The sequence below is a fragment of the Zea mays genome, chromosome 2 (genome assembly GCF_902167145.1).
Source record: "Zea mays cultivar B73 chromosome 2, Zm-B73-REFERENCE-NAM-5.0, whole genome shotgun sequence".
Lineage (NCBI taxonomy): Eukaryota > Viridiplantae > Streptophyta > Magnoliopsida > Poales > Poaceae > Zea > Zea mays.
Window position 1 is genome coordinate 132245818 of NC_050097.1, and position 13773 is coordinate 132259590.

The following is a 13773-nucleotide window of genomic DNA, read 5'->3' on the forward strand; positions in this document are numbered from 1 at the left end:
GTAACATGATATCTATGTCTAATACATCGGCAACAAATGGGGATTCGTAGCCCCAACCATTATATGGTATGCCGATGAACTCATATCCAGGGAAAATACCACCACCGCCGTCCCTGCTTAGCAGATCGGCGCCCCTAGACACGGTCGGACCATCTGAGCTTGTGCCCAGGCAGTCCAGCCCTTACGCGAACTGTCTGTCTTTCCCTGCCGGGTAGTCCGGGGCCGCACCAGGACCACTGTGTGGCGCCCCAATAATAGCGAACACAACCGGACAATTTAGATTTACCACAAGACAGACCGGATACGCGTACGCAGAACCTACTTTTGCACACTATGCACCAAATTATTACACACCACAACAACAGTAAGTTCCGTCCCCTACATATTTAAACCACAACGCACCATACGATCAAAGGTCGATCAACATTATCGACGGTCACGGCAAGAAGGTCGGCATAGCAATGCCAACCGAATGAGCCCCACAGCCCAGGGTCTGATGATCTGCCACCGGGCGTAATGGAGAAATTAGTGAAGAGATGGCTGAACTATTATAAGATAGGCTCAGAGTTAGTGTAGCCAGAGTGGGGCAGTCATATCAAAAGCCATGATCACCAGCTTGACACTGTCCCATATCCACAAGGGGCAAGGATATCAGAGTTTTCTAAGTTTTCTGGTGAAAATGGTAGAAGCACAAATGAACATATAGGTCAGTTCCTAGCACACCTAGGCGAATTGGTCGATGGGGAAGCTTTTCTTGTTCGTTTATTTTCTTTATCCCTTACTGGTACCGCTTTTGCGTGGTACGTCGCCATGTCTCCTAATTCCATTAATTCCTAGCATGATTTAGAGAGTAAATTTCATGAACATTTATTTTTTGGGGAATATGAATTAGGGTTAGCTGACTTAGCTTCAGTCCGTCAGGGATGCGAAGAATCGATTAATGATTATATCCGGAGATTCCGGGACACTAGAACTGATGCTTCCAGATCCATGTCGCAGGCAAAGAGCTAGTAGGGCTGGCTTTTAATGGGTTGCTATCCTACTTAAGAGACAAATTAGATGGCACCCAGCTCTTTTCAATAGCTCAGCTACATCAACGGGCTTTGGCCTATGAAAGCCGATTTAGAGAGACATCAAAATAGGTCTCCCATACTCTACATCTAGTAGAGCATGGTAGTTTAGATGATGAATTCGCATATGTATATACCGTTGAGTTTGTTTGGCCAACAAAGGCCAAATTTTATGCATGTTCTTCTTTACAGCCGGTTCAAAAGAATCGGTAAGAAGAGATTAAATTTACCTTTAATGTTGCCAAATGCGATAGAATATTTGATGAGCTACTAAAAATGGCAACATTAAATTAACGCATACTATTCCTCCTATGGATGAATTAAAGAGACGTGCTTATTGTAAGTGGCATAATTCTTTTTCCCATGCCACCAATGATTGTAATGTTTTTCGTCGACAGATATAATCGGCCATAAATGAGGGTCGGTTGGCTTTTCAGGAGATGCAAGTAGACACAACCATTTCATGTAAATACAATAGAACCCACAAGCAAAAAGGTCTTGGTTCGGCCCAAAGTGGCCGATAAAGGCAAAGGAAAAAACATCGTCATTGGTGATCCTCGCACGTCGAATATATCGTAAGAAGAGATTGCTTGGAAAGCTCCGAACAAAAAGACTAACAAGTCCGAAGCCGTGGGGGCAGGCTCAATCGAGCAGCCGAGCAAAACTCTCTGACTCAAGCATCACAGACTGTCCAGCACCTACGCACGGATGGCCCGGTCCTCGTTCGGACGGTCCGGCTGACTCAGTCAGACAGTCCGCCCATTGCTAGAGGCGTCAGCCTCCACACAAAGCAAGGAAAGAGACGCAAGGGCAAAGCACACATGGTCGGCTGGTCAAAGCCGGACCTACTTTTGATCAGTTGCTCTTCCAATATGTGTTGGGGGCCTTCGGCTTACGAAGGTCCTCAAAAATAGGATTTAACAGTATTTCTAGAGCATAATGTGTGAACAGGTACCTTCGGACCCAAGTCGGAATTACAGTAGGAGAAGCCCAATACGAAGGTTGATACAGCGCCGAAGACGTGAGCGGGAAAGCTTCGGCGTGCTAGCAGAAAATGAAACCGACTTAAAGATGAAAAGGCTATTCAGACCTCGGTGGAATACTATAGAATTATTACCAAAAGTAAAGGGCATGAATGTAATTTTGTATGGGTTGTGTCCCGTGTCTATAAATAGGTGAACAGTACCCCCATACTGTTCAGGCTGATTTGACACTTGCTTTCGCGTCACACCTGTACTTTCATCTCCTTTCAAGCTGAAAGGTACATTTGTAATTCGATATTATCACTGTTTCTTCACAATAATAATAAGTTGATAATAATATATAATTATCTATGTTATCCTTCATATTTTTTGTATTTCATTCTTCATCATTGCATGCTGTGTTTATGAAGGTAAGTCCTTCATAACCTTCGTCCAAAAATCATTATATCCTAAGGGAAATAATGCTTCGAAGGACGAAGGACTTTATCGATTAACATTTTCTGTGTTGCCTTGTTCTTAATTCATAGCATTTGAGAACAAGTCCCCAACATTGGCGCCCACCTCCGGTGAACTCACTTCCACTCTTTGAGTTTTTGAACACCTTCGGCGATCATAAACCTTCGCTATGGCGCCGAAGAAAGCTTCAGCAACTGGCACTGCAGCTCTCCAACCGCTGGACCACAATCAGGAGACTGTCTCTCTTCGGGAGGCCCGAAGCCAGAAAAGGAAGGCTGTTAGCCCGACACCGCCAGAGGATGAGATAGACCAAGAAATCAGAGACATGGAGATGCTTCATCAACAGGTGCAAAGGAAGAAGGAAAAGATGGCCAGGCTAGCTGAACTGCAAAGGCAGATAGACGAAGCCTCTGAGGAAGTTCGTCATCTTACTCAGGATGAGCAACACCGAAGGCCTCAGCACCAAGACCTTCATCAGGAGGGTTTCCTCAATGAAGATGACTGGTATGACAATTTCCATCATGGGAATTTTGTTTTTGATGATGCTTCTCCTCTGTCCGCTGAGCTGCAGGCTACACCTTGGCCTCCGTCCTACAAGCCGCCTCAGCTTCCCATATTTGATGGCCACTCAGACCCGAAGCAGTTTTTGATGAGCTACGAAGCAACAATATCTTCGTATGGTGGCAATGCTGCGGTCATGGCCAAATCTTTTGTTATGGCTGTCAGGAGTGTTGCTCAAACCTGGTACTCCTCCCTTCGACCAGGAACGATCACTTCGTGGCAAAAGCTGAAGGACTTGTTGTTAACCAGCTTCCAAGGGTTCCAGACGAAGCCGGTCACGGCTCAAGCTCTATTCCAGTGCACCCAGGATCACGAAGAGTACCTTCAGGCGTACGTCCGGAGGTTCTTGCGTTTGAGGGCACAGGCACCAACAGTGCCCAACGAAATTGTCATTGAGGCCATGATCAAGGGGCTTCGGCCAGGACCGTCAGCTCAGTACTTCGCTAGGAAGCCTCCTCAAACTTTGGAGAAGCTGCTCCAGAAGATGGACGAGTACATTCGGGCCGATAATGATTTTCGCCAAAGAAGGGAGGAGGCTTTCAGGTTTTCTAAAATGACCAGGGGCTTCGGAGGGAGGTTCTATCCGAGGCACGTTAGATCAATTCATAACTCTACCCAAAATGATGATAGGGGGAGCCAACAGCAAAGGCCACAGTGCTCCTCACAGGCTTCGGGGCAACAGCAAGGCTCCTTCCGACCACCAGCTCCGAGAGGCAGAGGCGCCAGGGGTTTCGGCGGAAGATTTGGCGATCAACCAAGAAGAATTTTTTGCTTGTTCTGTGGTGAGAACAAAGGTCATACCACCAGGATGTGCCATGTTACCATCCAGAAGCAAAAGGAGATAGCCGAAGCGGCAGCACAACAGGCTCAGCCGAAGCAGGTCATGCACACTGCTTCGTATCATTCGCCTTACATCCCAGAATATGTAGGCAACCACCCTGCAGTTTCTGTTGCTTCGGCGAGCCAACCTCAAGCTTCCTGGCAACAGCCTCCGCCTCCACCACCGATGCAACAAGGCCAGCAGCCAGAAGGGAGCCAATATGCTCCACACCAAAGGGACTTCAGAGAACAGTCCGAAGCCCGCACAGTCAACACTGTGCCAGAGTCAAAGCACATCTATTGACAAATATCCTACCTTGATAGAGGTCTTTTTCATTCAGTTTTATTTTCTCTGTAATAAAGGACATTATTTAGATTTCATGTAATAGTTTCGTTGTTTGCCACAAGGAAAATATATTTTCTCCACAGGCTTAAGTTGTTGAAGCTTAAAGATTTGCGATAACAAAGAGGACCTTCGAATTACCAAAAATTCTTCGAAGCAACAAAAAGTCGTTCTAAGGAACGCAGAGTAAGTTTTCCGAAGTCACAAAAAGCCGCTCCAAAGGGAGCGCAGTGTAAGTTTTCTGCTCCAAAGTCGTTCCAAAGGGAATGCAGAGCTTACAGCGAAAAGTCAACGCTGATACCGCCTAAGTAAAAGGCGAAGCGCGAAAAGTCAACGCGAATACCGCTGAAAGTAAAAGGCGAAGAAGCTCCTAAGGTAGGCTTACAGCGAAAAATAAACGCTGATTCCGCTGAAGTAAAAGGCGAAGAAGCTCCTAAGGGAGGCTTATAGTAAAAAGACAACGCTGATTCAAAAAGATTATGTGTTTTATCGCAGGAATGTGTGTGTATCTTCGGAATAAACACCATCTTATATAACATAACATCATCACATCATTTCGCATAGCATAAGCATCATACATCATGCTGCATATGGCACAAGAAGGGGACACGATATCGATCTTCGGAAGAATGTTTTGAAAGGGGGAAATCATGCTAAGTCGCAAGCAGATACACTATTGATCTTCGGAAGTGTAGCTTCGGAGAATATCTTCACGAAGCTTGGATATTATTCATCAGAACACTACGAATATTGTTGTGACAAATGAAAATTATTCTTCACGAAGCATGAAAAGAAGGGAAGGTGTTTTTTCGTCAAAGACTCAAAAACGGTACGTATGTAAAATTTCATGCATCGTAAAGAATTAAACAATAAAAGCAGGTATATTACATTCAGGGCTACAAGATGTCACACATATTACATTTCAGAAGTTTTTTACAATAGTATTTAATCTTCTCTCAGAACAACTTCTGCAGCCTCATTCAGGAGCCGATTGACAACTTCGTCCATAATAGCTTCAGCCATCTTTTTAATTTCGTCGTCTCCTTTCGGGTGAGAGCCTGGAGACGCTTTAGCAGGATCTGAAGGAGGACAGGATACGGCTACATTGCTATTACAAATTGCAAACGAAGTTTAAAACAAAAAATTACAACACAATAAAAACCATTAGTTAATACCTAGTTGCCCTTCGGGCTCTGCGCTCTTCTCAGCAGCCTCAGCTACTCTCTAGCGTCGTGAATGCCCTTCTCGCTTTTCTGGATAATTTCTCGAGCCATTTCTCGACCACCATTATCCCAAACATCGGTGAAAAATTTTCCACCAACCATGCTAGCTTCGGCTGTAGGATCTCTCGCATCTTCGAAGGACAAGCCAGCTTCGGATTGCGCTAAAATCTTTACATGATCGCAGCCCTTTTTCTCCAAAATGGTGGCAATCCCCCTGGCACCCGAGAAAGCACATATGTCTCCGCGGCTATTTAAAATTTCCTCGAAGGCCTCAGCTTCGTGATTAATCCATTCGATGGGACCTTCGGGGTTGCCTCTTGTAAAGTTTTCTTCGCTCGAGAATGCGCCGACGCTGGCGAAGCTAGCTTTCAACTTCTTAACACACTCCATAGATTTGTTATAGCATCTTTTCTTGGACGAGCGAAGCTCTTCAACAGTTCCCTCTAAATGATTTGCCCATTGGTCGCTGAGTTCTCGCTTCGTTTCTTCAAGTATGCGTTCCTCTTTGGCTCTGGCCAGTTGTTTCCGAAGATCTTCAATTTCACGCTTCTGAGCCTCAGTTTGACCTTTAAACGTAGCTTCGTCTTCTTTTATTCTATTTATCAATGAATGTAATATTTTATCTTTTTCGAGACCTTCGTTCCGCAGTTCAATTACTTCGGAACGAAGGTTGCTCAGGGCTATAGCGCACCCTTCGTCTTCGGCATCTTTTTGGGCCCTGAGGGCATTGCTAAGTATAAGGCCCTGCAAGGAAGAATGTGTGTGCGTCAATAGGTTTAAACAAACAAAAAATTTTTGTCTCAAGAAAAAGTGCAAAGATCTTATTTTTTGTACCTTTAAGCTATTGTATGTCAGGCTGTCGGCCAGATCGTTTTTCGACAGCACCGAAAGCCCGTCTTCTAGTGTTGGGAATCCGAAGCTCTTGCTCATCTCCCGACAGACAGAAATCTCCTTGCTGTCAGGGAGACAATACAAAAAGTCTTCTTCTCCACTGCCATTGAATATTAACGCCCCCTTTGGATACTTCAGTTTTTGGGCGTAAAGCTGGGCTTCTTGCTTTTCTTTTTCTGATAATTTTTTCCCCGAAGCATGTCGAACAATATAATCAAGGACTTTGGGGGATGCTTCGGGGGCAATAGCACTGATTTCTTCAACAAGAATTTGCTCTGTTATTTTTTCTTCCTCGGTTTCTAAGGATTTTACCTTCGTAGGCTCTGAGGGCCCAGCTTCAGCTTCAGTCTCTTGCTCTGGAGCCTTTGTATCAGAAATTTCAGTTTTCGCTTCGGGAATGGCAACAGTTTTCTTCGGAGGTGTGCTTGAGGATTTAATTGTTTCCAGAACATCTAGCACATTGACCATTCTCTTTCTTTTTGGAGTCACCGTTGGCACCTTTTGATTTTTTATTGTCTCAACATTTGCTGAAGGACTTAAAACTTCTGATATTTTTGATCCCTCAGTTGGTCCTTTTATTTCTTCCATTTTTTCTGTCGATTGGGCTTCGGCCATCTCTTTGGTTTCTGGTAACAAAATCTTTGGTTTTTCCAATTCTGTCCTTGTTGGCGCTTCGGCAATTTCTGCGACTTCTGGCAGCAAGGTTGGCTTGGTTGGTTTTTCAGCTTCGCTGGCCGAAGGAGTCTCTCCGGTGAACTCAGGCACCGAGGCTGGTTCAATATAGCGTGGCCGATGTGTAAGGACCTTTATCCTTTTTCTTTTCGGTTCTGGCTCGCTAGGAGCAGTTGCAGCTTCTTCTTTCGCAGAGGTTGTGTTTTTTCTTTTCTGCCCTCGAATGGGATAACGATAGTCAGGGTAGACAAACCCGATTGCGTCAAACACCCGGTTCAACCTTTTCTTTTTTTCGGCCTCCGAAGGCTGCTGACAATGCAGTATCTTCAGCCTTCGAGTAAACCCCAAGCAGCTCATCACTTAAATTTTCAATGCTTTTTAGCCAGTCATCATCTGGCTCAACGAATTTATCTCCAAATTTGAAAGTATACTTCAGCCTGATAAGGCCACCTTCGTCAGCCTCCTTTATGGTCTCTTGCGGCATTTCCCATTTCTCCGCGAGCGGCCATACTCTGAAGGCAATATGCTCTTGTACCAAATCTCTCGTTCCAATAAAAGAGCAGATAACACCGAAGGCTCTTTGGCATTCTTCGGCAGCTTCGTTCATTTCAACCTTCGGCCTCCGCAGGCCGAAGCTTTGCCAAATAGGGCGCATAATTATACCTTTGATATCTTCTCGTACTGTCAGGTCATTCTTCACATAAAACCATTCTGTCATCCAGTCGCCGGGCCATCTCTTCCGAAAGGTTGGCACGGGACAGCTTGACCCAGACCGAGAGACGAAACTGTAGCAGCCAAAATTATTATGATACTGTTCCTTCCCCCAAGGCTTTGTTTCGTATGATAATTCGTGTATGTTACAGAAACTTTTCGCATCAGGTTCCAGACCTTGGCTTCCCACGGCCCACACGAAGATATTCAGCCTTATGATTGCTTCGGGGGTAAGTTGGTGAAGATATACTTCGAACATCTTCAGCACCTCTACGACAAAGCTGCTCAGCGGAAATCGTAGTCCAGCTTTCAAAAAGCTTCGGAATACTACGACTTCGTTTTCTTCAGGGGTCGGGCAAGTTTTCTCTCCTTCGTCGACCCTCACAATGGATAAATCCCGGAAGTATCTTCCCCTCATGTTGACAAGATGATTTTCTTTGATACCTGATTTGCCAAAAACTGAATGGCTTGGTCGCCAGGGGCGATCTTCAGAGTCTTCACCACCACTATCCACATCATAACTATCGCTGTCATCAGTATCTTCAGACAAACCTTCTAAAATCTCTTTGGTAATTTTTTCTGTGTTGGTCTTCGACATTGCTATCAGGAACCCCAAGTTCTTCTCTTCATCGAGACTCAGCTTCATCTCGGCAGCAGCCTTCTTATCTTCAGACATCTTCGGAAGCACTAAAAAACTGTTTTCAATGCCGAAGCTTCAAAACTTAAAAGCTAAGCAAATTTTGGTGCGCAAGAGCTTAAAATTGAGTGAGCGGAAGCAGATGGCAAGAGAGCGTGCCAAATGAGCTTGCAGTATGATCTTATTTATACGCCCAGTGCGTTGAAAATTGAAAGACCCCGCCTGTCAGTGAATGTTGCTATTTTAGCAAAGGGAAGGTGTTTTTTCGGACCTTCGGCTTAAAGCCTTCGTCCATGTCGCAATCTAAATTTATTATTTTAAAACAAATTAATATTGCGAGGGGCTACTGTTGGGGGCCTTCGGCTTACGAAGGTCCTCAAAAACAGGATTTAACAGTATTTCTGGAGCATAATGTGTGAACAGGTACCTTCGGATCCAAGTCGGAATTACAGTAGGAGAAGCCCAATACGAAGGTTGATACAGCGCCGAAGACGTGAGCGGGAAAGCTTCGGCGTGCTAGCAGAAAATGAAACCGACTTAAAGATGAAAAGACTATTCAGACCTCGGTGGAATACTATAGAATTATTACCAAATGTAAAGGGCATGAATGTAATTTTGTATGGGTTGTGTCCCGTGTCTATAAATAGGTGAACAGTACCCCCGTACTGTTCAGGCTGATTTGACACTTGCTTTCGCGTCACACCTGTACTTTCATCTCCTTTCAAGCTGAAAGGTACATTTGTAATTCGATATTATCACTGTTTCTTCACAATAATAATAAGTTGATAATAATATATAATTATCTATGTTATCCTTCATATTTTTTGTATTTCATTCTTCATCATTGCATGCTGTGTTTATGAAGGTAAGTCCTTCATAACCTTCGTCCAAAAATCATTATATCCTAAGGGAAATAATGCTTCGAAAGACGAAGGACTTTATCGATTAACATTTTCTGTGTTGCCTTGTTCTTAATTCATAGCATTTGAGAACAAGTCCCCAACAATATGCTAGCAAGAAGATTGTTCTATGTGATCGGCAACAAAGAAACTCCGGTCACCCGCTAAAATAAAATGACCGAATAAAACGACCCGAAAGGCGACGCAACAAGCCTCGCCTATTCATCTTGTGATACCAGCATGCTTTCCACCAGCCTACTCATCGTCAATATAATATTTTGTTCAAATATGGAATGGTACGACGATGAACCCATGGTACATGCATAGTCCCTTTGTCTATTCAGGCTAGGGGGCACCTCCATTCTATACCTTTTGATCCATTAAACAAATGGTCATGGCCGAGAAAAATGCAATCCGAAACGGCCTTTATACATCTAAAAAAGTTAAAAAAAGGGAGCTCTATTGAATGATCACCCGATTGGATTAAAAAACTGGTGACTTGCATCAGGCTTAATTCTTACTTAGGAACAAGATGACTTGTGAGATCTAGTGTTTTTCGAAGATTGTTGGTAGTACATATGCTTTTGGTTCGTCAACCTTCACCAAAAGGTACGTGGGCATATGTTGAGCCCACTTTTGGGCAGCAGACGACCCGGCCCTGTAGGTCGGACGGTCCGCGGTGGTGGCGCGGATGGTCCGTGTGTGCGCAGAATCAGTTAGGATTCCGAGCTTCTTGCGGGATTTGTTAGCTAAATCTGCAGGATTAACTCGGGAAACGACTTGTAATGGGTCCGACTTCCCCCTTTATATAGATGACGGGCTATGTCCGATTAAACCCCCCCACAATCAACGAAATCAAATCTACTTACGCGGCGTTTGGATCCCTTCATTTTAGAGGAATTGGAATTCACTCAATAAAGTAACTTATTTAGTTTGGAATTTGACATTCCACCACTTTCCAAAGTTCAGATATAAGTCTATCTCAAATTAATGGGCTGGAGGATGGGAAATGATTTTATGCATTAGTAGAATTTGTTTCTACTTTGTAACTTACATGACACTCTTCGTCTCACTCCTCTATAGTAAAAATGTAGCACATAAATATCTCCGACATCTTGCTAATAATAGTATACAAATATATTTTGCATAAAACCGAATTATCTTAATTGATATATGCCTAAATTACTATTATTAGAATGGAATTCAATTCCAATGATCCAAACGGGACGTTAACGTTTTTACCTTATATATTAGGAGCAGATCTAGTTTAGCCTCTCTCTACCTCAAATTTTCACGTGTCTTCGACTATATGTCGACTAGAGGCGTCTTGGGTCGTCCGCCGACGCAAGATATATCTTAGGATCTCTCCTCCCCGACGGAGTCCCTCTCGGGAGGCGAGATCTAGGTCTGCTACGAAGAAGACCCTCTGCGCCATCGTGGACCGTCCGAGCCCTAGGCGTGGACTGTCCAGACATACGTAGAGGAGGAGACGCTCCAGCGCCAGGTCGTGGACCGTCCGGCACTGTGCCACAGACCGGCCGCACCTACACAAAGAGCATCGCCAGACGGTCCTTTCTAGTGTCTAGCGTCCGGATTGGCATCAACATATTCCTGCATTCGAACCATTGTCTTATCCCAAAGGTATAACTGTAATCATCTATAATTAAGAAGGAATAAAAAATGAATTCGCAAACATTTCGATCTTCTCCCTTCAATCTACCTCCCATTGGAGTGTACCTTACAGGAATCTTAGGGTGTGATCAATCGTGCTCATCTTAAAAAAATACAATATAACCGTGACATTTAGAAGATGGATACCAACTTTATGCCCCGGGCGTGCAAACAAGCTGCAGGCTCCGCCTGCATAAACAGAACAGGAGCAGGCTTGATAAACAGCCACGCTAACGGAGTGCTTGGTTAATTTGGTCCGCTATAGATAGTGACTGCGACGGAGCGAGAGAAGACGAGGATGCACGGAGCAGTAGAGCACACGCTCTTAGCCACTGAATGGTCGGTGCAAATTGACTGCGTTTATGACGCCGGCCGTGGAGCCAACGGCGCCGGCGATGGAGACGAGGAGGCACACGGCGCTGAGCGTCTGGAGGCAGAGCCAGCGCGTGCTCCACCTGCGCACGCGACGCTGCGCTTTGTACATCTCGACGGGGAAGTAGACGCTGAGCGGCCAGAAGGAGACGGCGCCGAGCAGCCCCACGACGTCGCCGAAGAAAGGGAGCATCATGGCGACGACGGTGGTGAGGCAGACGAAGGCCGTCCGCCAGGTCAGACGGAACACGCCGAGCACGAAGGGTCCAAGCCTCAGCTCCCGGGTCATGAACCGGCTGTCGGGCCACCTGGCTGCCGCCCGCTTCTCCACGAAGGCGAAGAGCGGCTGGCAGAAGACCTGGTACGCGCCAACGAGGTGCACGACGATGGCGGCGTTGGCGACGTCCAGGAGCCAGAAGGGCTCGTAGAAGCCGAACCCAGTCAGGAGGTTGTCCGGGGCGTCGTCGCCGAACGCCGCGTAGCCCATGCAGCCGCACAGCATGTAGAACACCGTCGTCGTCGCCACGCTCACCATCGTGGCCTTCTTCATCACCGTCACCTCCGATGGCGGCGGCGCCTTGATCGTGTCCTGATTGTACGTATTATTAGATTAAGAACCGCAGAAAACAGAGCACGTACGTACGGCGTAGGACTTAATAATTAGCAAGAGACAGAGCATCCATTAAAGTGGCTAAAGAAGTGAAGAAATAGCAAGGCTTCATATATAATAGATAGATAGTTTGCCTGTATCTCGATGAGGATGTAGGCGTAGGAGTAGGCGAAGGAGATGTTGCCGAAGGCCTGCAGGCTGCGCCAGACCTTCTGCATCGGCGTGATCCCGTCGCCGACATTGACGCCGGTGAGGCTGCCCTTGAACCCGCCGTTGGCGACGGTCTGCGCGATGCCGAGTGCGAGGCCGATGGTGGCGTAGGTGAAGGACATGGCGGCGGCGACGATGGAGAGCCACCATATCTGGTCAAAGTCCGGTATCTGTGAGAAGACGATCTCGACGGCGCCGAATAGGATCATGTAGGGGTTGCTGGAGCTGCGGCACGGGTTCCTGTGCCCTCTGTCGTGGAAGCAATCCGCCCTCTTGATCGCCCTGCACGAATAAAAAATCAACTGACGATTACGAGAAACCCGGATATGGTGATTACATGTGTGTAAACCTTGCATGCTTTACTTACAGCATGCTGATTGAGGCGGCGATGGTGTATCCGACGGCGATGCCGACGAGGTTGGCGTACTGGATGACGCCGCAGAGCTTGAACTTGGCACCGCCGAGGATGGCGCGCACGGCCTCCGTGTACGTGTAGTTGCGCTTCCCGGTGCCCGGCTCGCCGCAGCGGTAGCACTCGGCGAGCAGCGTGGAGGTGTAGTAGCTGATGCCGGCGAAGAGCAGCATCATGGCGGTCCCCGCCGCCCAGCCAAGCTGCGCCATTGCCCACGCCAGCGACAGGACGCCGGCGCCGATGACCGCAGTGATTATGTGCGCGCTCGCCGTCCACATGGTGCCCCTCCGCCGCGGCCGCCCATCGTCGTCTAGCCGTGCCGCGTCGTCGTCGCCGTTCGCCACCTCCACGGATACCTCCATCGCCTCCGTGCCCACGTGGCCTGTTGCCTTCGCAGCCATCGCGCACACGGCGACTCTTTCTTTCCGGCTGGATCCTCTAGAAGCTGGTTCCAAGTTCCAACCAGTATGGTCAGATAGCTAGCAGGGAGAGGGATGGTACTGGACTTTAGCTTGCTGCGATGAGAATGTATATATATACTATAATTATATAGTGTGATGGCTGATGTTAGTTGGTGGGAAAAATGGTGGTGGTGGGAGTGGTTGTTTGTTCGAATTCCTGCCGCGTGGAAGGTCGGATGGAGGGAGGGAGGAGAAGTCTGGTTTCCTTTCTAACTCCCACTGCCACAGTGCCAAAGGTAGCAGACAACGCCGCCGGTCGGTGCTCCTCCTACCTCGCTACGCTCCCATTATTCTGCGCACGTCTTCTCCTCCTCTGCTTCGCATTCGGCCGGTTAAATCTGACACTAGACACGACACGACTTACTTGTAAGAGCATTTTCAAGAGGCTTTCTAAATTTTACACACAAAATTATCATTAACTAGATAGTCATTTGTGTAAAAACCATTATATATATATATATATTTTTTTTCAATTTCTAATAGCTTTTCTATATCTTGTTTGGACTTTAGAGAAATATTCATGTTTTCTATCTTCGGTAGCGGAAAAAATTGGAATATAAGATGTCTATATTTGAATAACCATTTAAATAAGCTTTGAATGATATTTTTTTAATCAAAGCAGGAGTTGTTTAGTTAGTTAAGTTTGGTTGACACGCATAGTAAGATGAGATGCATGGTCTTATTTTAGTTCATAGATGTGGGATGGTCTCATCTATTGTTTAGTCCCAAAAAGAAAACGAGATTGTCTCGTTTTTTGTTTAGTCAGGGGCGC

General features: G+C 46.3%; 1 protein-coding gene across 1 annotated transcript; it reads right to left on the minus strand.

Moving 5' to 3' along the window:
- Positions 1 to 10897: 10897 nt before the first annotated feature.
- On the minus strand, positions 10898 to 13018 carry LOC100383966 (uncharacterized). Its single transcript, NM_001368214.1, has 3 exons — positions 12496 to 13018; positions 12053 to 12410; positions 10898 to 11897 (listed from the first exon to the last, which is right to left on the minus strand). The coding sequence occupies exons 1-3, from the start codon at positions 12939 to 12941 to the stop codon at positions 11262 to 11264; spliced, it is 1440 nt and encodes a 479-aa protein (NP_001355143.1). The 5' UTR covers positions 12942 to 13018; the 3' UTR covers positions 10898 to 11261.
- Positions 13019 to 13773: the final 755 nt, after the last annotated feature.